The sequence below is a fragment of the Centroberyx affinis genome, unplaced genomic scaffold (genome assembly GCF_046629955.1).
Source record: "Centroberyx affinis isolate AG114_WGS23_722 - 3 ecotype Tasmania unplaced genomic scaffold, CSIRO-AGI_Caff_v1 ptg001080l_1, whole genome shotgun sequence".
NCBI lineage: Eukaryota > Metazoa > Chordata > Actinopteri > Beryciformes > Berycidae > Centroberyx > Centroberyx affinis.
This window is the reverse complement of record NW_027279627.1, coordinates 14843-38366: the sequence shown is the minus strand read 5'-3', so window position 1 is coordinate 38366 and position 23524 is coordinate 14843. Positions and strand designations below refer to the sequence as shown.

Here is a 23524-nt window from a genome sequence, read left to right as displayed (position 1 = left end):
GTTCACCAAGTGGGATGATTAAAGGTGATGTTGTACTGCTTTGCCCAGCGTGCAAACACCTGTTTCTCAGTGATAAACCGATGGTGGTTGCCTCTCCGGCCTTTCTCATTCTGTAGGTATGTTACACATTCCTCAGGCCCCCTGGGCTTGTAGTAGTGATAGGGCATCTTCTTGGGCCCTAATTTTTTTCTAGAAAAAGAATGACATTACAAACATTATGCAGAGAAAGCAAGTATTATTGCAGGGGCTAAGTTTGTGTTCAGTAAGAGAGATGAAGGCTTCCTAGCCAGAGTTTACTCAAAATTCATGTCAGTTTTCAAAAAACATTTCTAGGAATGTTTCACAGCTTCTTTTAAAATAAATGAACAATGCTTTTAGTATTGCATTACACACAGTTTGGTTTTGAGCCACACTTGGCTCTGTTCTGTAGATACACAGCAATTGATTCTGTAATGAGAAGCATGGTTGGACCGATTCCTCTGTGAATGCTGATTTATTATCCTGTGGCATGTAATGGGTTGATAAAATGTAGTAAGTGCCTTGACATCTTCATTAATTTGCCATACTCACCCACAGTGGCTGGGTGGAACCATCCCATACACTCTGATGTTATCACACATCTCAATGGCTATGACCATGGTGAACCAGCCTGTGCTCAACCAGGACTGAGATTTTTGCCTGAGTGACGCAAACAAAAGGGAAAACACAAGAGTTTGTGAAAATGGAAAGAATTCCTTTACATTTACCCAAGATGGGGCAAAATGTTTGAAAACATCTGCTCAACATTTCACTCACGCTTTCCTCCTTAAATACCCACCTATCTCTTCCTGTCTCCCTCTGAAACAGACTATCAAATTTGCGCATCTTGTTCGGTGTGATAGTGAAACAAGACAGGTTACTGTAGGTCATGCTGACTTTCTGGATCAATCTATACAAGGTTCCTTTGGCATCTTTCCCAATCTTGGTTGGGGGTCCCCAGAAGATGATCACAGGGCTGCTGCCTGTGCGGTTGAGGAAGTCATTTGGCTTCCGGATGACCCTGAATATGCTGGAGTGGGCCACCACCCTCACAGAGGTCCGGTTCCCTACGTCAGCCTCGTACCCCAAGGTGGGGGCATCGTTCATACGAATCACACACTCCGTACGGTCGATGTCCTCTCCTGCTCCACTACCCAGGACATGGCTGGAGCTCGTCACCAGTGCACAGTCATGGCAATGCAAGGTCATAGTCTGGAGAGGAAATACAATATGGAAGTCCACTGTTAGGCTGAGATCAAATAGACGAGACAGGCACTTTAAAGCTGCAGTAGGCATGGTTTTTATGTAAAAATACACCCGTCTTATCAGCCTATATCACAAAGTGGGGCCTTTGACAGATTAAAGTAGAGACAAACAGGAAAGATTTGGAGAGAGAGAGGAATGACATGCGACCAAGGTCCTGGGCCAGATTTGAACCCATGATGCCTTAGACCACTGAGCCATCAGGACGCCCCAGATCCACATTAATTGCCCTAATGAAATTCTGGTGTAAGGTACGGTCACTGGCAGGAAAACCTCTCTGCCCGTAGGAAGAGACAAATACTGTATAAAGTTAAGTGTAAAATACAAACTGTCAGCAGCGAGTGAGCGATCCTCCGAGAGAAATCTGGACTCAGCGATATTAGATCTTTTTGCCCCTCTCATCCCTTTGGTACAAAGCAATCGCAGACTGGCCGGTCTGTGATTGCTTTGTGATCACGTTACAGGATTTCTGGGTATTGAAGTTCAAACGACTTTCACACAGTTACCTCTTGCTGCGATTTGGAGCCGCCAACATGCAAAGTTGTTTAGTGCAGCTTTGATGGATACACTTGACTTCTGCCACACCTCATCCCCACATACGTGGTTTATACTGATACTTCTAACACGACTAGTTTTAAATCAGTCCTTTGACGACACATTTGAACAACAGGGACGAAGTGGTGGCAGTGACTTTTGACATAGAAGGGTGTGGTTTCACTCAGAACGACATCATCTCAACCCAAAGTGGCAGCTGTAGTGCTTAATAACTTGTGTGTCCCTATGAAGTACCTTGTTGCCAGAGACCGGCACATAGCCCTCTTTCCCAGCCCATTTCTTCAGGTCTGTGGCCTTGATAGCACGGTGGTTTGTAGCAACACGGAAGGGCGCGTAGATGGCCTCATTCCCACTGTTGGAGTTGTACAGGATGAGGAGTGTCGTCAGGAGGAAGACGGCCCCGAAGATCACAAGCCTCTGGCTCTGCTGGCCCTGCTGTGTAGTAGTAATAATAATAAAAGCAGTGTTAATGGCTCATCTAACCCCCTATATGGATGACAAACTCTTGCAACAGCAGGATTGCCACACCCTCCCGTTGCTGAGCCTGCCTTACCTTGTCAATAAGCCTGGGCCCCATGCTTTCCGATCAAGCTGTACAGCAACACATTGGCTGTGATGGTTTCTCATCATACCTGGGAAGAGACGTACTGTAATTCAAAAATATTTCTGGTCATTAGAGTGCAGCTCTTTTCATGTTATGTACATCTTAGAGTTCACATTTTGCATTTGTTTTTGTTTTTTTATAGCGCTTAAATAACACAATGGTTTTTAACAATACTCGATATAGTAAATAGGCTATCCACTGCATACGGACTTATCTTTCAGGTATTTACAACCTTGCTGGATTATGAAACATGCGAATTGTATTGTGTTATGTATTTCATCTGTTATTTTATTACCACCATAGACATAAAAGGCACGGAACCCCATAGTCTAACGTTATATTATTATGACGGAAACAACACCATCTTCTCACGCAGCCCTCCGTCCGCTATTCACGCACCTTCAGCGATCAGCAATTTAACAAGACAATGTGCCCTCTACGATTAAGATGCTGACTAACACAACATGTAAGCGTGTCACGGTTAATACACGGCTGAATCCGGCTTACCGTTTCATGGTTTCAGCTGCGCCTGGTGTTCGCTCTTTGGTCTTGCTGTCTGATCTGTCCTCTCGTCGCCCATCTTCCTGCACCACTAGCTGACGTCATCAACATGTCCCCCACTGCAGTACAGTAGCATGTTGGTTGGGGTCCGTCCGGTGGCACTCTTGGTTATCATTTGAAATAAAAATCCGTTGAAATATTAATGGGCCAACGATTGATATTCAGGAAATTAATGAGCATGACAGTTTATCAGCTTCCTCACTTTGTTTAAGTATTAGACAAACAACAGGGGGTCTGCAAATTTCACTTTTTAATGCCAGAATGAACTAACATTTATAGACTCGTCAGAATACGAGTCTATGCAACCGAGCTGTTTTATCACTGGGAAACAGCACACTTAGATTTTAGGGCTTAAAATGCCCAATTTCACTGTATTCAAGACCTTCAGGACTTTTACACATCTCTCAAGACATTTTAAGACTTTTTCAGGACCTTTCATTAAACAGACGTCAGACTTTTTATTTTGTGCAGTTTGGTAGCCTACATAAATAGGCTACTAATGTTTATTGAAAATGTATTTACAATACTTTTTCAGGTAACAATTCAGACAATTCATATGTGAAATGTTCATTAGGCTCCAGTCAAATAGTTTGCGACTCAGTAGTGCAAATATTAAAGTCTTTGGAATTAGACACAAAATAAGCATTATGCAACTCAAAAGGCAGTACTATACATTTCTTTGTAAATAGGCAGCAATATAGGTATATACTATAGGGTAAACACTTTCTGAAACAGAATTCTGATAAAATCAATGATTACGTAAACACACATCAATACTATCATTTGTATTAAGTTGATCTAAAAATGACTGGCATAATTTATCGCATATTAACTCAAAATATGGCACAGGACATAGTTTCAAGATATTTATATTCAAAACAGCAGTTATGAAGTAGCAAAAATGTGTAACAATGACTGCTACAAGAAATATCTTCAATATAAACATCTCATGTTGCGTTCACTATATCGGGTCAATTGAATAAAAATTTAAAACAAGATAAAGACACCAAGACTCCAGTCCTTTGACCACAACTCACAGCAGATTTCCCTCCCATCAGAGGCTTCGGATGCCACATGTAACAAGTTCAGACTACATGTTGGAATGGCATTCAGCTCATGACTGAAATATCATCCGAAGATTGTTCACATACAAATATCCATCTTTTCCTTGATTTAAAAGCTTAGTACTACTTGAAGCCTTTAGAGGCTGTAGCCAACTGCAGTAAGGGTATGAAATTTGCTTAAAGCTTCAATATGCAAATTTTTTTTTACATTAAAATAAAAAATAAATAGGATATATTACACCTTTTCGGTCTGTGACCCTGTGCGTACATATCTAAATCCCCCCATTTGCCTGAAATGGGCTTTTCGATGATGATGGGGATGTTTTGGGGCGTATACCTTTTGCTGTGGGTGTGTTGTATGGACACACAGTGGCGAGGCTAGTGACCACAGCATAGGGAAGTCATAGCAGCAACAATAGGGGAACGCAGTAAGAAACTAAAGAACAGCGAAGCTAAACGTGCAGCACACAAGAACCGCTCAAAAACCACTGTCACTGGGGTTTTTTTAATCACAGATTGGCTGCGTTCACCGTCTGCTTCTTCAGCACCTGTGGTGGCTGTATGGATACCGGTTAGCTCGGCCTTAGGATAGACGACAGCTCATCAAGATGATTGACAAGTGCTGGGCCGTGAACTTGACCAACTGCGGGGGAGGAGGGAGGGACTAACAATGCACTTCCTGTCTCCAAGAGAAAAGTTGCATATTGTAGCTTTTACATTCAAATTACACAACAAGATTGCAGCATAAAACGTAAAAAAAAAAAAACATTGTAAAGAATAAGACTGAATTAAAATGAAGGCACAGTAGTAAAGAAATTCATGTTGTTAGCTTTGGTACAATATGATTTTACCAGTGTCTGGGTTAATGTGATAATATACACAACGGAAATATTCAGTAATACTGAGGGTGGCACATTACCACCAGTTACCAGTCAAATGCTGGTAAATTTGGCTTTTGCAGGTAACTTTGTCCTCCAGGTAACTTTGTGTATCCAACCAGGCTCTACTTGAAAAAGCAGTTTGCCTGGTAAAACAGTGAAAATGCCGTATGAATTTTGGAGTCCACCAGCAACAGCTGCCAGTAGACAATAAAGTTCCTGCTCTGGTGACGCTGCACAGTAGAAATCAGCTTGACGATCTGTAGCCAGCAACAGTGAACATCGTTGCCAAAAGGGATGAAGGAACAGCTTCTGGGTTTCAGGATGTCCTTCCCTACTGGCTCCAAGACGGGTGTTTAAACTCCATTCTGTGGCGGGTCGCCCATCTGGCGTAGATGGCCTTCTCAGTGATGAAGCGATGGCCGCCGCGCCGCGTGTGCTCGTGGACTCTGTACATTCTGCATTCATCGATCCGGTTCTGCTCATAGTAATGGTACGGAACAACACTGTGATTGGCTCGACTGCCAGGAAGAGGGGAGAGCCAGATGTAAACAATGGTTACTTAGGAAAGCACATTGTAAAAAAAAAAAAAAACCTTGCAGCCAGAATAATTGTCAAGTCAGGACATAGTTTCAAATGTCTCACCTGCAGTAGTTATCATCAATCATCCCATAAACATTAATGCTGTCACACATATCCATGGCCAGAATCATGGTGAAGAAACCAGTGCTGAGAAACGCCCCCGTCTTCATTCTGAGTGAGAGACACCAAACATTCAGGCTTAAAAAAAGGCATTTAAAACTCTCTTCCATTGTCAAAATACAGTCATACAATACACACTGTATCATTACTGTCCTCTATTAATGTTATAAACCCATACTGTACCTGTTTTTCCCAGTTTCATTCTGAAATACACTATCACAATACTGGATCTTCTCTCTGGTCACAGCATAGATTCTGACATTGGGATACTTCTCTGCTATTTTCAGGAGAACGTTGAAGATGTGTCCTTTCCCATCTTGCCTCATGTTCCTTTCGGGACCCCAAAACACATACGTGGTGTCTGCCGAACGCTGGAAATAGTAGTGCTCATTTTTCAGCAACAGGGGCACACTGGTGTGGGACACCACCCGAACACTGGTGCGACTCCCTACGTCCTTCTCATACCCCTGCGTGGGCGCATTGTTCATACGGATCACACATCCAATCTGGTCAATCTCCTCTCCGATGCCCGCTCCGAGCATCTGGCCCGAGCTCGACACCAAGGCACAATGGCTGCAATGCTTGTCCAGGAACTGTCGAGAAAAATGAGAAATTATGTAGTGGTTTAGATTATTTCTTTGGCATTTTCACATTTATGAGACAGTTCAAAGTAGAGAGAGACAGGAAAGATTGGGAGAGAGGGAGGGATGACATGCAACAAAAGGTCCTGGGCTGGATTCGATGCTTCGAATGCTTTTTTTCATATTTAAGTTTCTATGCTGCCAGGATAATACGAATATCAATTTGTCTGATTGCGAAACCAGCCTGTTAAATTTAATCATTCACTCATTGAGGAGTGTTGAGTCAGCACACAAAGAACACAGCAACACCACAAATACTAGAGAAGATTAAATAGAGAAAACTGCAGTCAAGTCATTGGGGTTATCAAGTGGGCACGCTCCTTCACTGATGTTTCGCTGAATTCGGCCCACACAGCACCTCAAGAAGGCTCAACAGTGTATTCCAGCGTCCCAGAAACAGAAACGCCCCCCTCTACACTACAGTAGCCTACACACTGCCATCAATAGGACTATGCAGCTATGACTTGGACTAGAAGTGAGGCGGGTGTGGACCGGGTCAGAGCCTCACCTGGTTCGTCGCGCCGGCAGTGATCCTGATGTAGCCTCTGAGGCCGGAGTTGAGCACAGGCGAGGAGCCATCCGACCTGATCACATGTCCGCACCAAAACAACAGCGACAGGCACAGGCTGAGCAGACAAACCCAGCGGAATGAGCGGATCTTCTGAGGGGGCAGAGGTGCGACAGGGAAATCAGGGTGCACATCCCAACAGACACTGAACATTAATCTGAATAATACGATTAGGCTACATAGATGGGCTACTCATACGCATAATTAACGGTCTCCGTTACCCAGCCTCATTATTTATGTCTTTGTTCTTACCGGAGATTTCATATCACAGCCTTCGGGAGCCCCCTGGTCCAGAGCCCGACGACACTCATCGCGCACCGAAAAATTATTCCGGCCGTTTTGCTTGTAGTAAAAGTGTCGACACAGGCTCAACGGCTGCCACACTACCACAGGGTTTCATGTTTTAAGATTTCCAATGGCTATTTTCAAGAAAATATCAGGAGGAGTTCTCTCGATTCACAGCTCGTTTTCTTTACAGTGTAGTTTTCACCCCAGTGAGGCAGCCGGTGTACTTCTGTCGCCTAATCTACAACTGAATACATTTCTTCCCTGATAAAAACCTTTGCAAATTAATTTTGTTTACTGCTATCTTATCTGGGGCTGTGTTCCGCCAGCTGAAATAAGAATAAGACTTCCGGTCCGATTTTTTCAGAATAAAAGCGCATCTGTGCGTTTACCTCGATCGGGCTGTGTTCCTGAACGAAAATAAGACTTCCGACAGCCTTCAAAGTAAAAGCATATTTGTATTTAATCGGAAAATTCAATAATTGAGCACCCATATTAATGTTGATTTGATATTGCCCCATTTCTCTGACATGAGCCCCGTTTTTCTATTAACCATCACCAGCTACACCTGACTCTCTCAGCTCTCTTTTCAACCGCTCTATCACTAAAGGTAAAGGCCCAAACACATGTAGGCCTATGTGGTTCATCAGTGAGACAAACATCTTGGATTACTTGCCCAAATGGCACATATTATAGCATTTTCATTATTATTATGACATAAAATATTAATCTGGGTGCTCGCTTTTTGGATTTGACGATTGAATACAAATTAATTGGCTTAAAACAGTATTTCTGCACGTTTAAAATATCGCGCTTTTATTTTGAAGGCTGAACGCCAAAACCAGAAGTCTCATTTTCTGGTTATTTTGGCCAGACCAGAGCCATAGACAGAGACCAGCTTGGGCCTAAATGCTAGTTTTTAGTGAAAGTACAAGTCTGTAGGAGTGTTTTGACATAGAACTTGTGCAGTTCACAATCATAGAGATATGATTATATTATATATAATTATATATAATATAGATTATATCTCTATGTTCACAATGGGGTCATCTCTATGTTCCCTCAGCCCCACGTTCCCTGAGCATCAGAGGGTTAGGGTTAGGGGGCGAAAGGGGCGAAAACATTACCTCATTGGCGGAGGTACTGATCTGAGGGAACATAGGGCTGAGGGAACATAGGGTTTAGGGACCATAGAGTTGAGGGAACATAGACACGCTACCGTTACATTAAAGGTGACCTGTGTAGTGCTTAATCTTTGTAGCCTATATAGTCCAAAAATGCCAAATCTCTGTTTAAATGTAGAGGGGATCCTTAAACTAAATGATTACAACATTTTTATCATGGAAAAACATTGTACAGATTGTATTAATTGTTTTTTTGTTTTTTTTTGTTTAGTCAACATTTGAGTGTTGTGGATTTCCAATGTGCCAATCAAATCAAGCAGCATCAGAGCACACAGAAATTGAAATCCCGAAAAATCACGATTGCTAGCTAAGAAACACATTTTTACCTATCTGTTTGCAATAGCCATGGAAATATCGCTTTAATTTCCTGATCTTTGCCCGTGCAACCATGATGTTCTATGATCGCGATCTGATTGGATTTTAAATATACTGGACACGCCCATCTTTTATCCGATTGGTCAAAAAATGAGCTGCCCTCACAAAGTCGGGGCTCCGTTGGTTGATAGTGCCATCATTATTCCTGTTATTCCAAAGTACCGCCCTTAAGCAAAAACTAGTGTGTGAAATGCGGCTTTCAATGTGATAGAAGAATGCCCTTCTCGGACACTTTGGATGCCCAAGGTATGTGAGCTATTTTATTATTCACTGTAAGTTACCACTGATAAAATAAGCCCAGTCCCGCTAACGCCTCTATGGCATACATTGTCAGCTTAAAGCCATACAAGCTATACTGTCTTATCGATCAAGGGATTTTGAGGCTGAGTGTGATGTGATGTTGACAGACCAGGCTGAGCTAGCTAGCTTACTAGCTAACTGACTATCCTGTGAAGTCCACTGCTTGCTGCTGCTGTTGTTCGGTCAGCAGGGCAAAATGTAATGAAATCCCCACAGACAGGATCCAGATTGGCTATATTTAACGGAGAGAGCAGAGAAAGTGGTAGTATGGCTGATTCCCGGTCTCAGTTATCAGGGCAAAGCTAACGTTAACTAGCTAGCTTGCAGTTCACCTTACTACCAAGTCACTTTTCATTCAACTGTCAGCCTATGGAATCGCTATCAACAGTAATTCTGCTGTCTGGCTGGTAGGTGATTGTCCATTTCGCAAATCGGTAGATGGTTTGCTCAGTGATAACCGGGCAGCCTTGCATGTTGAAACCGCACCTGCTGTGAGTCATGTGGGTGTGGGGCAGGCTGGCTCTCTAGCTGCAGACCAGGCTGAGCAGCTAGGTAAGTAGCTGGCAAACCGTCAAGTTACTGTGCTTGACAGTTTATGTAAGCTTGATTTCCCAACATAAACCATGAACTGTTGCGAATTCATTCAATAGCTGTACAAAGGGGGTTGTGCTGGGGCTAACAGCATTGTTGTAGTGATAAAGTACAAGCTGATCACACGCCATGCACTCAAAAATCATGTTTTGTTGATTCAGTGTCCTTTTCATTCAAGGGTTGAGCAACATGATGCAGCACTAAAGGAAGGAGACCTGCACACCTAGTGGGGTTTGTGTCCAGATAAGCTCAAAAACACAGTTCTGATCCCTGGAGTAAAATTATAGTGCGGAGTACAAGTTCAGAAGTGGATGAGGACAGACGGTTGGACAGCAGGCCCTGTGCTGGCTGGTCCCAGAACAGAGAGGAAGCCCTCTTGAAGGTGAATGTGAAGGGGCCTTGGAGAGCTGTGGCCTGCGGGCATTTTCCTTTCTGAGATGTCAATGAAACAAGCAGACGGGATGTCCATCGCCCAGGCTTTGGCCATGACCGTAGCCGAGATACCGGTGTTTCTTTATTCCACATTTGGGCAGGTAACCCACTTTAATAATCCGCAGGCACAATTAAGTTTTGAGTTGCATCTCTGAGCACATGCTTCAGTCACTGTTGTGTGCACATTTTTTCAATAATAATATAGTTATTATAGTTATAAAGACTAAAAGCAATAAGTAACTAAGGGGGAAAAAAGCTTTTCTGCTTGAGAGGGCTCTTTATGCTACCAACTTTTTAAATGGTTTGCTTGTTGTGTTCGTTCATTCCCTCTCTGCCTCTCCCTCTTCCAGTCCATATTTTCTCAACTAAAGCTGAGTCCAAGCCTGAAGAAGGTACTGTTTGCCACAGCGCTGGGTAGTGTAGCGCTTGCTCTCACTGCCCATCAACTGAAAAGGAGGGGGAGGAAGAGGAAGCAGGTGACACAAGGGAAGGATGGTCAGAAGACAGTGGGAATACCTGAGGCGCTTATGAAGACAGGCAGACCCTCATCATTAAAGAGAGGTAAAATAATGTCTGAAATGTTGAACTCATGGCTTTGCTTTTTGGTTGTTGAAACAGCGGTATGTCTCTCTCAATATCTACTGAGAAATGTACAGACAAGAGAATGCTTTTCATTTCTTTCTGTGCCAGGTCCATTTCCTGGACGACAGATGATGAGTCCAAGCACGCGGAGCAACGACACCATGAGTGGCATCTCTTCCCTGGCCCCCAGTAAACACTCAAGTTCCTCGCACAGCCTGACATCTGTAAGTGTTCCAGTTTTGCCAATACATTTTTTGTAACTTTGTCCTCTTTTCCCATATTCCTTTGTGTTACTTTTTCCTAACACAGTATGTGTGCCGTTGAATTGTCTGTGTGTGTGTGTGTGTGTGTGTGTGTGTGTGTGTGTGTGTATGTGTGTGTGTTTCTGTTACAGATGCGGGTCCCGCTCTCGCCAAACCAGTCAGCCAATCCATCCACACCCTGGGAGGCAGAGCCTGTAGTGGAAGAGCCAGGTGCAGCAGAGGATGCAAATGCAGAGAACCTCTATATACTGGGTAGGTACTTCTCATGGCTCATTGTTTTATGCAAATATCAGTAGTGATGTCAAGATTAGAGATACAAGTTTGTGACTAAGAAGTTTCCAGATCACAATTCCTGGTTTGACAGATAAAATTGGTTTGGAGGAATTAGTAAAGCCCTTCGTGTCCTTTTTTAAAGCTGGGATAAAATTCAGTTTCCTTTTTTGTTTTTTGCCAACATCTTTGGTGCTAGGTGCTCATTGCTGTGTGTTTTTGCACTGCACTTCTCAGAGATCACTTGGCAATCAAACAGTGTGTCCAGTACTGTGTGACATGTTTTTTTTCCTCAACCATTGTGGCTATCGCTGCTCATGCAAACTACCCAGCTCCTCTTTATTCTAACAAACTGATGTTGCTGCTGCCAGAAATGTAAAACACATAATTGTGCAAGAGGATTTTATAGAGGAAAGTCCTATCTGACACTGGATGTTGAGAAGAGCAAATGTAAAAGCTTTCATGAACTGGATATAGGTTGAATCGCTATTGTGTTATCTCAGTCAATAGCAAAACACATTTATTTATATGAAAATGTCTCGGATTATTACTTAATTAAGAATAGTTTTATTTATGGAAGATATTTACCAAATTGTTGTATTTCTACTCTCTCCTCTCTTACTCATCCTCCTCCTTCCATCGTCATCACTGTTTTGCCTTACCTCCCCCTAACAGGGATGGAGTTGTTTGAGGAGGCTCTGCAGAAGTGGGAGCAGGCCCTGAACATTCGCCACCACGTCCACTCCACCTCCTCCTCCAATAACAGCCTCGTCCTTCAGGGGGCAGCGTGTGCAGACATTCCTCCGGTACACATCATGTACTTCTTAGCTATGTAGAAACACGTTTTGCAAGTCTTGAATTACTTTCCAATCCAAGTAATGTATTGTAGTTTATGGGGGAATTGGGCTTTCCATATACTTGTGACTTTGTGGGTTTGAGTCCAGTGCACAACCTTTGTCTATCGTGTCCCATAGGACAAAAAGGCATCGTCTCCCCACTGAAACTGGTTTCTCAGCTGAAAGGGGTCAGCAAAAACTTCAAGACAAGCAGACATTATATTTATTTATTTATTTTTTTTAAGTTTTTGAGCTGGTTCTTGTGGGCGACTAGCCAGCATAGGTGAAGTGTAACTGCCAAAATAAAGGTGTCTTAAACATCAAGTGCCAAAACATCAAGTGTCTTAATAGGGGCTGTAGGGCAGCTTTAATCTGCCTGAGTGAAACATGTATTCATCCACTTGTTGAGAACAGGGTGAAGGATGACTTATCTGACTGCTATCTTTTTTGTTTGGTGTGTCTGCGTCCCTCTGTAGGCAACAGACTCCTTACTGCAGCACTGCAGACAAGGTTTCTGTAAGAGTTGCAGTTGCCAGTGCCCATAGTAATAATATAAAACAGTACAAAAATGCTACAAATGAGAGAAATTGAATTGATCTTGGAATGTTTTTTCCATAAAAAGGTGTGCTGATTTTGGGCCTTGTCATGCTTTCCTTCCCCTTGATTATAGGTTGAGGCCCGCAACAAAGTGTTTGCTGAGAAGTTGGAGACACTTCTACACCGAGCGTACCACCTGCAGGAGGATTTTGGCAGCACCATCCCACCAGATAGCCTGCTGGCAGACTTTGGTAAGTGAGCAGGCATTCCCAGAGGATGCGGAACTGAACCCTCATAGATGCTGGGCTTTGAAGTTACCTTGAACCTGGCAGAAGTGTGACCATCGAGGAAATCAAATTGGGATCTTTTAGTCAAGTAGGGGGGATAACAGGAAAGTGCTGTGCTGCCAGCAAGAATCTCTTAATGGTTCCTGAGCGTGACATTCTCAACGGTACTGAAGTTTGTACTTAAGGAGGTGGAAGACTGATACAGAGCCTTGGTCTTAAGCTAATAGTGGTGTATTTTACTTTGATTGGTGCTGACTGGTCTAAGCCTACGTTGGAGGAGGTCATAGATGTTGTTTGAAGTGAGAAACTGAGTGAGCTCCTTGGTTACAACTTTTCCTAGTATTTTTAAGAGAAATGCAATTTTTCAGATCTTCAGGGTTGGGGCTGGCTTTTTTGATAGTGGCTTGATAACTGCTACTTTGAGTGAGTCAGGAACACTGCCAGAGGAAACAAAATTGTTTACAACATCAAGCAGAGATGGGCAATTTCAATAGGTAATTGTACGCTTTTTGCAGACTGTGCGTCTTCTGTGGCATCATCAGTTACATAATGCAGTTGCAGCCTGTGTCTGAGCATGGAAACTGAATGGTCATTTGAGCAGTACAATTAAGATGGCTATATGGCATATTTAATTATGTGTTAACAGAATGAGCTTTGGTTTGGTAAACGAGACTCACTGGGTTGCCAATACTCAACTGAGAAAGAAAGGTGCTTGGTTCTTTTTGGGTGGGACACCAGAAATTGGCTTCATTGTGTTGTGGGAAAAAATCTCCTCTGAATATTTTTAGATTTTTTTTTATTTAAAGGTATTTTTGCTACTGTCTCTGATTCTTCTATTCATGAAACATTACTAATTTGACAGCTGTCTTAGATGGAAGGAGATTACCATGGTGAACCAGGAAGAGAGCTTTCTATTAATACAGTTTTTATTATAACAATGCTGGCTGGCATACATTTTAGATCTCTGTTGTCAATAGTAGTTATCATTAATGCTTTCCAAGAAAACATCAGTGTTTTAATTCTTGCCCTGAGGGTCAACGTTTTTGTGATGTTCCTTTTGCAGAGAGTGAAGGAACCCTTATCTTGCCTCATGTGGAGAGCTCACACAGACTGCAGGATGATGATGCGACTACTATTACCTCCGACGATTCCTTCTTCTCAGCCGCAGAGGTTAGTTCCTTTTCTCCACTCTCTCTGACAGACTAACAAACTCCTCGATCTCCTGTACCTCCTAGTCTTTGCATTCAGTACACATACTAATACATCCTTATGTCTCACAGATTCATTCACAACTGCTCCTGTTTTACTCATAAATGTCATGTGTGGGCATGTGCACTGAGTAATGTTCATCTCCCTCTGTGCAGCTGTTTGATGCCATGTCTCTTGAAGAAGTCTACCAGCCACTGAAGCCAGCTGCTCTATATGACGAGGCCCTGAATCAGGTCCGGGAAGGCAAAGTGGTCTATCGGTCCTTAAGGTAGCTAAGAATTCTAACTTAAGTTCTGCATCCAATATTTTAATGTCAGTAATGACAGTCAATTACAGTAGCTAATAGAAGAATAAAGTCTCATTGAGAATAAAGTCTCCATTTCCCTCTCTCTTCACCAGGACTGAATTACTTGAATGTTATGGTGACCAAGACTTCCTTTCCAAGCTTCATTGTGTGAGACAAGCATTCCAGGTGTGTTGTGGTTTATATGAATTGCTCATAATGCATAGATTATCTTCACTGTTTGCATGACTGCAAATATCTTGGCAATCCTTCCCTTTTACAGTTACCGTAAGTACTAGGTCAGGGCTCTAATCTGTGATCATTTTGGTCATAAATTCACTAAATGAGCTGGGGTTTTTTTAGAATTGGCTAAAACCAAATCCCCTTCCTGAGGCTTCCTCTTGTAAGACAAAATGCACTTTAGGTGGAAATACAGTTGGAACACCAGTTATGCGGTTAATAATGCAGTTATTTCATGCACCAATAGAGCCCACCCCTTTTTCCCCACTCCGCTGGCTGATGTCACTTCCAACAGTAAGGCAATACATTCGATTCCCCCTTTCCCCAAATATATCTGATTGGCTGATGTATACAGCCCACCTGTCAAATATTGTATTGCAGTGATGGACTATTGCATAGAGATGCATGTATAAAGATGGTTTCAAAAAAGTGGTATTGTTCAGGTGCAAGCAGTTCACAAAGGAGGATAGGTCTTCTCTTGCCATCAATGCATGATATACACTTGTCATAGACAAGACATCCCCCTAATACCCCCCACTGATGTTGTAGATGTAGCGAGAGCCCAGAAGGCCTGCAGTACACTTCAACAGACCCCAGTTTGTAATGAGCTGCCTGTTTCAAGGTGCAGTCTTCGCATTTACAAGCAGCAAGTTGCAGCAACAGCCAACATCCAGAGAAAGCTACTCGGTCAGTTAAAGACTCCAGCTGCGAACTGGAGAGGTGCCTCAAGACAGGGTCCCATGCCTCACACGCAGAAAGTGGATGATAACCCGAAATAAAAATTTTGCAAAGTAGGCACACTTAGGTCCTTCCATTCCAGATGTCACGGCCATAATTGGCCTCACTGTGCTGTGTGGCTTTTTCCTCCTCTTCATCCACAACCGATCCATTTTCTCTTACCTTTACATGGACAGCACCTCCCTCATCAAAATGCACATTATAGGTCACTCACAAAAATTGTGAAGTCCATACAGTAGCAGGCCATGATGGTCCTGCTAACAAAAAAATGTGGGTGTCGTTTCTCTGCAGCAGACATCTCCACCTACCCTTCAGTCTCGAATACCTTCTTAACTGTCATGCATGCCTGACTGAGCAGGTGGTTAAACTCAGTGCGCAGGTGTGACACCTCTGCCCAAAAGAGGGTTGGCAGAATCCCCAAAGAGGACCAGAGGCACATCGTCCTGCTCGAAAGCCTCCTTCCATCCACATTGACATACCCCATTTCAATCAGTTTGAAACACACATTTGTAATTGACTGTATAGGTACAACTAACAATGAAATAATTGTTCCCTGTTCAAGCCATTTAAACATGAATTTATAGTAATTGCTTATTTTGTAAAAAATATTAAAATAGTCTGGTTAAAATTTAACCTAATAACATTGCTTGGGTGCTTTTAGGGTTGATTTTTGGAGTTTCTATTGGCCCTATAGGACTGTATTGGAGAGCCGAACACCCTGGCAAGCAAGACTAAGTAGAGCACTACAGAAGCAGTTGATCAGATTTTGGTCAGAATCAACTGGTAAAGTAGGCTCCAGGTTGATAATGGCTTGAGTTATGCTCATCACAAGTTAACTAATCACATTCCAAGGCATGCACAAAGCTAATTGGCCTACACCTGAAATCAACAGTTTACTATATCCAGATGAAAGTGAAAAAATCAGATAATTGGTTTTCATTTCAGGCCTCAAGGCAATAAAAACTTGGAACTTTTGATATCCACTTTATGTCACCAAGCTAAGTAGGGTGAAGTCCCTGCATGTACAATATGTAACTGGGTGAGGAGAGTTGCCATTTGGGTTCATGGTGTTATTTAGTGGATGAACATATTTATATAATTGTTTTTGTTTGTTTTCTTTGCTCAGGTTCTGCTGTTGGATGAAACTCACCGCACATTTTTCATGGAGACCGGGAAGCAAATGATTTCAGGGTTAATGGTTAAGGCAAACAAGGTAAAACTTCTTACTTGGATCCTCAATTATTAGGTTGTTATTTTTGGCTATGTTTTTCGTGAACATATTGTAGCTAACTGGCGGTTGTTTTTCCCCTCTACCTCAGAGTCCCAAAGCCTTCCTGGAGAGCTATGAGGACATGCTCCTTTACACCCAGAGAGAGGAAACATGGCCCATCACCAAGATGGAGCTGGAGGGCCGAGGGGTGAGAAATGCCATCATTCTGCCATTTGTTTTTTTAAATCTCATCTTTCTTTTGTTTTTCAACATCTGCATTGTTAAAAAGCATGCATGAAGGTATACTTGTTAGATACTGTGTGTGCTTTCATGAGTACCTTATAAAGGGTTGGCAGAATCCCCAGCTACATTTACATGCAAGTTCTTAATCCAGTTGCTCAATTAGTAAATGCCATCAACCCAGGTAAGATGGCTTACTCTTTAGTTAAATGGGTAAGTGTGGCATGTAAACAACTCTTTCTCTACTTTTGGCTTTTGTCGTCTGCGCTAACTTAGAATGTTCTGGGAATATTTTGATGTACCCTTACGCAACAAAAACCATGGCAGTGAGCAGAACTTACTATTACTATTGAGATCGTCATATCTTTTTCCATGTAACCTAAACACCCAAACAGACAGAGATCATGATTCATTAGGTAGGACAAATATGTTCACTGTCCAATTTAAGTAGTTTCACTTCTTACATATCTTTTGAATTTCAACCTCAGATTGGAAATTGTTCCAATTTATTAATTCAGAAAAAAATAAGATTACAAGTCACCAAAAGCAAGGAGTACTAGGGTTATTAAATTATTCCTGTGACCATTGAATGATCATGTAAGAGAGAATATAAGAGCTAAGGTAGCAGGTTGAAGGGATTTTTTTCTCTATAATAATAAGTAGGCTATACTCTAATAAAACCTTGTGAAAACTCAAGATACCCTTGGCACAATTACAATAATAAAAGGAAGATTGTTTTCATGTGGAAATAGAATCGCTGTCATGTTTAATACAATGTACTGTTGGTGTCCTTGTGTCATGATTTCTGCAGGTGGTTTCTATGAACTTTTTTGACATTGTGTTGGACTTCATCCTGATGGATGCATTTGAAGACCTAGAGAGCCCTCCCTCATCTGTGGTAGCCGTGTTAAGGAACCGCTGGCTGTCGGACAGCTTTAAAGAGACGGTTAATTTACGCACACACACGCACAAACTCCTTGATCATGCTACCAGTAAACAAGTTACTGTAATAACAGAGGTGTGTCTGTGTGTTTCTATTAGGCTCTGGCTACTGCCTGCTGGTCTGTTCTAAAAGCCAAAAGGCGTCTTCTTATGGTGAGTTTGAGTTTTTGTTGCTGTTACTCAGAAAGTACCTTTATATATCTTTGCAGATGGATTATGACAGTTTTTTCTCTTACTTTCTATCATCCATAGGTTCCTGATGGTTTTATCTCCCACTTCTATGCCATATCAGAGCATGTGAGCCCAGTTTTAGCTTTTGGGTTCTTGGGACCCAGGCAGCACCTAAGTGAAGTGTGCACTATCTTCAAGGTGAGAGTCTGTGGGACTGAAAAGCTTTTATTTTGTCACACTGTTGGACAGCAGTTGCTGCTAATTACATTAGTCCCCTCCCGAAACACAGAGATTTAATCACTGTGTTGTGACTGTAGTGATGTCTAAATTTCTGATTCACTAATCTTTTCAGGACTCTAATCCCTGAAACTGCCTTGCAATAAATCCCAGATTGATGTCACTGAATTTTTCTATAACCAAAGCTCATCTGCAATCCAATCTCAGTAATGAACTGAAGAAATGGTACTAATTTATTTCTCTCCTCTCCTCTTCAGCAACAAATCGTGCAGTACCTTAAGGATATGTTTGACCACGACAAGGTCCGCTTCACCACTGCCCAGTGCTTGGCTGAGGACATCCTGAACCTTTCCCACCGCCGTAGTGAGATTTTGCTGGGCTATCTGGGAATCGATAGCCTTCTGGAGCTCAATGGAGCCCTGCCCAGAGACACGGGAGGCTCTTCAGGGCCCAACTGAGACTAGGGTCTCTGTGGGCTTCGTTGGGCTCGTACAGGCCAGGTCAAATGCAGTGGGCTGGCCAGGGGAGAAGGACAAGGACTACAGCTGAGCATTTATTCTATAGCTATAGTAATATTGGATTGAATCAAGCTCACGTGGTGGACTGAGGACCAGCATCATCACCTGATTCATCTGTGTTCATCAAACACAACTATTGTAAGAAGATATATTTTCATCAGACCTGTCATTGGACCTTGTATAAATGTGGGAGACAACTGGTTGGATAATATGATTCCATTTCTCCCTTGTTATTGGATGCTCTCTCATGTACCGAGACTACCTAGTTGCGTATTCCATATGTGTGAGGACTTGTCTCTACCTTGCTGGGTGAGACATGATTCTTTAAGACGCACCTATTGTATGCTGACCCGAGAATTCTCGATATGAAGAATGGTCACGTTGGGTCAAGTCTCTGTACATGTAGAATATGCAACATGGTGGAGAAATAGTCTCTTCATACAGAGAGCAGTGGTTACATTGTAACCTCCCATTCATCACCTCTGGACCTGGGTTGGAAATCATAGTTAATTATTCCCTGTGTTCCTGTGTGAAAAGAAATGGTGTGAGAGTCTGTTGATATTATGTATTTGTATATTTTATATTAAAGGGGTGAGGATGTTTGTTAAAACCAGGATAATTTTTAACACCCTTAGCCAACTGAAGACTTGTACTGAGTGATATTTGCTGAAGGACCTAATGCTTTTGTCTCCACACTGATTGTACTTAAATCCTCTTTAATCTTGAGTATTTATTCCAAAGTTGGAAGGTGTTGAAGGCAAAGGTGGCACATATCCTAGAGAATGTGTTAAATGAAAAAGACATGGTATGCAAGATGAGTGTTTTGGGTGGTAATGTGGTACTCAAATTGAAGTTGAATTATCCAGTAACTATATTCCACCCCCATACCACAATTTGTTTTAATCATTACTTGCCGTTTTCTCAGTTGAAGTGGGCATGCAGTGAGCCAGCTTAGATGCAAAATGGCAAAAAAGTTTGCTCTCTCTGGATCAAAGTATTCCCTTCGCTTTTATTTTATTGAGCAAAGGATGACAATTGTCAATTGTAAATTATGCACAGGCACAAAAACAATCTTTCCACTGCAAATAACACAATTCCAAGTGTCCTGAAACACCCGTTTAAACACCATCACAACACAGCGCATGTGATTGCCAATTTTGGAGGTGTAACAGAAAAGCAACATAATGAATAGTTTAATTACTGTTCAGGGAGTGATAAGTACTTTTGAAATGAGTAATAGTTAATACATTACTTTTTTGACTAACAAGCCCAACTTCAAATTCTTTCAAATAGTTTTCCAGCAATTGATTGAACTGCCAGTTGCCAATGAAGCCAGTTGAATTGCCCAGTTGGCCAACTCCAAAGCTTTGGGTCAAAACTGAACACCCTACAAGCTGTAATTCCAGCTAGGTTCAGTTTAACACAAAAAGTATTGAAAATGTTTTAATTATCCTAACACAAGATATATGAAGATATAAAGAATTATTTTCAGTACTCGCCAAGTATGCTCACTCTTTCTGAAGTGCATATATCTGTATTGTCAGTGTGTTGCTCACTGGCTGTAAATCAGTATAAGATAAGTGCGTAAAAAAAACAAAAACAACTACCCGCTGTTTTCACCCGTTCATTGGCAGAATCGGGTGCACACACTTGACCTGACATCAACAGCATCCAGCACCTTTGGAGCTGGTCTGAAAACCCTCGGTCTCAGTATTATATATTGTTTGGTTAGCAACACAAATGGACATTCTCCATCACTATATGCGTCTCCTCAGTGTCTTGTCTGTCTTGTTGTTTTCCCAGCTCAGCCACCTTGCAATTGAAGGGATCTCTAAATGGAACAGTGCCATCTAGTAGTCTTAGTGTGGATGTTGTTGTTTTACAGTTGGCTACATTTATTTATGATGTCAAGAAGGTCAGTCACGAAGGACAGGGCATTGTATAGTCAAGCTGTAACCTACATAAGAAGTGCACTGATAACCCCTGAGTTGTCTTCGTTTGCCCAATATTGTGGTGTTGGAGCACAGAGACACTGAAGGGGCACCGAGATGCCAAGCTACCAGGAGTTTTCCTCTGCAGTCCTGAAATGGATTACTCCATTACTGATCTGTGTTATGCAGGCTATAGTTTATGTTTGTATAGGAAACTGTCAAATACTAAATTAACTTAATGAAATGCGATGAGAGGATGATTTATTATTAACTGGAATAGAAGTATGCTTGTGCTTGCATGCATGTGTGTGAATGAGAGAAGGGAAGACATTTTCTGTAGTCTAATCATTTTGTGTTTCACAGTTCTAGGGAAATTTTTGATTCAATACCCTATCATATATGCAGAAAAGTCAGATCTTTGTTATTCATACTAAATGTGTGTGTTTTGTGGTCTTGAAAATCCAAATCCTGTTCCTGTTAGAACATGCCTCTGAATCAGAAGCCGTTCGCAGCCACACTTCTCTTAGCTCATCCTCAGAAATGTGGTTTTGGCTAACATGTTGGAATACCACTGTAGTGCGTGCTTTTTAACTATACGCTGACTGTGTAATGGTGTCTTCAAAGTGTCTTCAATATTTATGTTTCTGTCAAACATGAACCATAACTTACAACTGGAGCCTTTCTATCACCATTACAGAAAATTTGCTTTGTTTTTTAGTATATGACAGATCTGCGGTTGATTGTTTTGTTTTTTTTGTTTTGCTTTTTGCACTTTATCAGATAATAAGAAAGATCTAGGAATGTCTCAACCCTTTTTATAATCAAATCAGTTGGCAACATTTGACTGATTCAATATTTGAATTATCACATCATAGAAATGAGATATTATTGATAACATAGAATATAAATGCTGTACAGTGGAAAAAATATATTTCCCAGAAAACTACATTATGGAAAAAGTGTAATGAAAAGTATAAATAGATAGCAGTATACATGACAAAATCCTGTTGTTTTCACCACTGTGATTATTATAAATTGTTTTAGTCTCCCTCATCTACATGTTCAGTTTCTCCAAATTTAAACTAGAGCTTTTGACTGGATTTTGTCTAATCCCTGATCAACTGCTTAAAAACATTTCCCCATTGTTGAATCCTGTTACTGTAGAATATCAAGTATATTTGCAATCAGTATGTATCATACAGGTAAATGCAATCACTGCGAAATGCTAATGTTTAGTCTTGTATTGAAAGATTGGTTTACTTTTCCTGTGTAGAATGCCCTGAGAATAGATAATCAGAGATTTATTCCTTCAGCACCCTTTGCATGTGAACGCTGTAGATTCTTTGGATTGCATCAGTGAATATAGAAGTGGAATGTTTAGACTCAGATTCAGTCCTAGGTGTCATTAGTTTTGAAAATCCCAACTAGAAATATTTTAAAGAAAATAATTATAAAGAAAATGGTGCATTTGGCTTTATCTATTTAGTACCTTACTGCTCATTTGAACCTAAATTCAGGCATGGACTCTCCTACAAAGCATACACTCAATAGATTATAGATTCACAAGGATTTCAGGTGGCCAAAACAGGGAAAGAATGATAGAATATGTATTTTTATGTATGAAAGTCACCGCTGTACACGACAAGTGTCCTCTTCATGCCTTTTGTCTTTTCTATTGTGAAATTACAATGCCAGCACAAACTGTAAATTGATTTTGATTCTGCATATTACATGTTTTTTTTCTTATTAAAGTATGTTCATTATGCCTTTTCCCAACAGATGACGGCTCTTTACATTTCCATGTTCCACCAGGAATCAATCTAACTTTCCAATTACACAGATACAACTTGTTATCATAGTTAAATGACATTTCTTCAACACAAGAAGAGCTATTCAGTCTTTTCAGCTATACTTGCTTGGCTGTTCTTAACTCTATTGCTCAGTTTAAATGGAAAAAAAATCTGACTCGAAGCAAGGCAAATGATGTAGACACAAATATGTCACCTTGTTATGAGCTGTAACTGTAGTTCCCCCTTGGGCCAATCAGTGTAATTCTGAATGCTTTTTATGAAGCCATTATAAAGGCATTTTTATTCTGAGACAATCCGGAGAAGTCATATATGTTTGTTTCTTCTCATGCAGATAAATGTAACTCTCTACCCCCAATAAAATGCTGGTTTAAACAGAACCAAGGGACACAATGAAAGCACTTTAACATCTCTGCACCAGCTACCTGTAAAATATTAGAATTCATTTCAAGATTTCAGTGATTATTTTTAAGGCTTGCCTGGGTCTGGCTATAGACTTTTTAATCCCTTTATTTCCTTTTGGATATTAAAGGATAAGGCTGGTGTTTTTTAATGCATTTCTTACCATCAACAAATCCTATGAAAATAACAAAATCAACAATGCGTTTGCTCTACTCCCGTTACTTTCTGACTTCCCACATACCGTTTTTAGCCGTCAACCCGGAAGTCATTGGCTCCAATTGTAAGCTAAAAACCATGAAATACAGCTCACAAAGACATAGTTTACATTTTAAAAACCACTACCTGTTAGTACGAAAAGTCAGGCTGTTGTAGTTATTAACAAATTAAATTCAAATGGGAACAAATTCTTCATTACGCCAGGGACTATTTTTGGTGCTACGGAACTACTTTCCTCGCGATGATGAAATATGCTGCCCAGAGCAACAGCATGGCTCTGTGACGTGTTTTTAATCGTTTTTTTTAATACAGTGGAGTTCTATGGCTGCTGGGACATGGATGAGACTTGTTGGCAACACAAAATCATTGCTGATTTTGTTATTTTCATAGGATTTGTTGATGAAGCAATGCATTAAAAGACACCAGCCTTATCCTTTAAACATTTTTAAATGAATGATACAAAACATCAGATTTCAGATTAACTACTCACTAAGTCTGTGATTGAATAGTGTTGCATCCTTGGCAGGTGATGGCATTACAAGGCATTTCGATCCAGTCAGACCATAAAGTCTCTCACATTTTA

General features: G+C 41.3%; 3 protein-coding genes across 4 annotated transcripts; 1 reads left to right on the top strand and 2 right to left on the bottom strand.

Annotated features, from left to right (window-relative positions):
• Window positions 1-2: 2 nt before the first annotated feature.
• On the bottom strand, window positions 3-3041 carry st6galnac6 (ST6 (alpha-N-acetyl-neuraminyl-2,3-beta-galactosyl-1,3)-N-acetylgalactosaminide alpha-2,6-sialyltransferase 6). Of its 2 annotated transcripts, none has more exons than XM_071523316.1 (6): window positions 2948-3041; window positions 2390-2483; window positions 2071-2271; window positions 818-1230; window positions 571-678; window positions 3-189 (listed from the first exon to the last, which is right to left on the bottom strand). In XM_071523316.1, exons 2-6 carry the CDS (start codon window positions 2411-2413, stop codon window positions 3-5), a joined length of 933 nt encoding a protein of 310 aa, XP_071379417.1. In that variant the 5' UTR covers window positions 2414-2483; window positions 2948-3041. The 2 variants fall into 2 exon arrangements, with proteins under 2 accessions (XP_071379417.1, XP_071379418.1); XM_071523317.1 differs by having other exon boundaries at window positions 2071-2268.
• Window positions 3042-3539: 498 nt separating this feature from the next.
• On the bottom strand, window positions 3540-7456 carry st6galnac4 (ST6 (alpha-N-acetyl-neuraminyl-2,3-beta-galactosyl-1,3)-N-acetylgalactosaminide alpha-2,6-sialyltransferase 4). Its single transcript, XM_071523321.1, has 5 exons — window positions 7107-7456; window positions 6795-6947; window positions 5829-6238; window positions 5589-5696; window positions 3540-5464 (listed from the first exon to the last, which is right to left on the bottom strand). Exons 1-5 carry the CDS (start codon window positions 7116-7118, stop codon window positions 5278-5280), a joined length of 870 nt encoding a protein of 289 aa, XP_071379422.1. The 5' UTR covers window positions 7119-7456; the 3' UTR covers window positions 3540-5277.
• Window positions 7457-8882: 1426 nt separating this feature from the next.
• Window positions 8883-22285, top strand: miga2 (mitoguardin 2). The gene is made up of 16 exons (XM_071523320.1): window positions 8883-8944; window positions 9768-10122; window positions 10372-10582; window positions 10712-10827; window positions 10998-11118; window positions 11812-11942; window positions 12643-12760; window positions 13860-13966; window positions 14161-14273; window positions 14405-14477; window positions 16393-16479; window positions 16586-16684; window positions 17528-17662; window positions 17758-17811; window positions 17911-18027; window positions 18324-22285. The coding sequence occupies exons 2-16, from the start codon at window positions 10027-10029 to the stop codon at window positions 18522-18524; spliced, it is 1779 nt and encodes a 592-aa protein (XP_071379421.1). The 5' UTR covers window positions 8883-8944; window positions 9768-10026; the 3' UTR covers window positions 18525-22285.
• The last annotated feature ends 1239 nt before the right edge of the window (window positions 22286-23524 follow it).

Bases quoted from the DNA above. Each gene is read 5' to 3' on its own strand.
- st6galnac6 (XM_071523316.1), bottom strand. From the start codon at position 2,413: ATGGGGCCCAGGCTTATTGACAAG. The intron at 2,272-2,389 runs GTAAGGCAGGCT...ACTACTACACAG, and splicing joins GGCCCAGGCTTATTGACAAG to CAGGGCCAGCAGAGCCAGAG. The intron at 190-570 runs GTGAGTATGGCA...TTCTTTTTCTAG, and splicing joins GTTCCACCCAGCCACTGTGG to AAAAAAATTAGGGCCCAAGA.
- st6galnac4 (XM_071523321.1), bottom strand. The intron at 6,239-6,794 runs GTGAGGCTCTGA...TTTTCTCGACAG, and splicing joins CTGCCGGCGCGACGAACCAG to TTCCTGGACAAGCATTGCAG. The intron at 5,697-5,828 runs GTACAGTATGGG...TCTCTCACTCAG, and splicing joins AATGAAACTGGGAAAAACAG to AATGAAGACGGGGGCGTTTC.
- miga2 (XM_071523320.1), top strand. From the start codon at position 10,027: ATGTCAATGAAACAAGCAGACGGGATGTCCATCGCCCAGGCTTTGGCC. The intron at 10,583-10,711 runs GTAAAATAATGT...TTTCTGTGCCAG, and splicing joins ACCCTCATCATTAAAGAGAG to GTCCATTTCCTGGACGACAG. The intron at 10,828-10,997 runs GTAAGTGTTCCA...TTTCTGTTACAG, and splicing joins CCTCGCACAGCCTGACATCT to ATGCGGGTCCCGCTCTCGCC.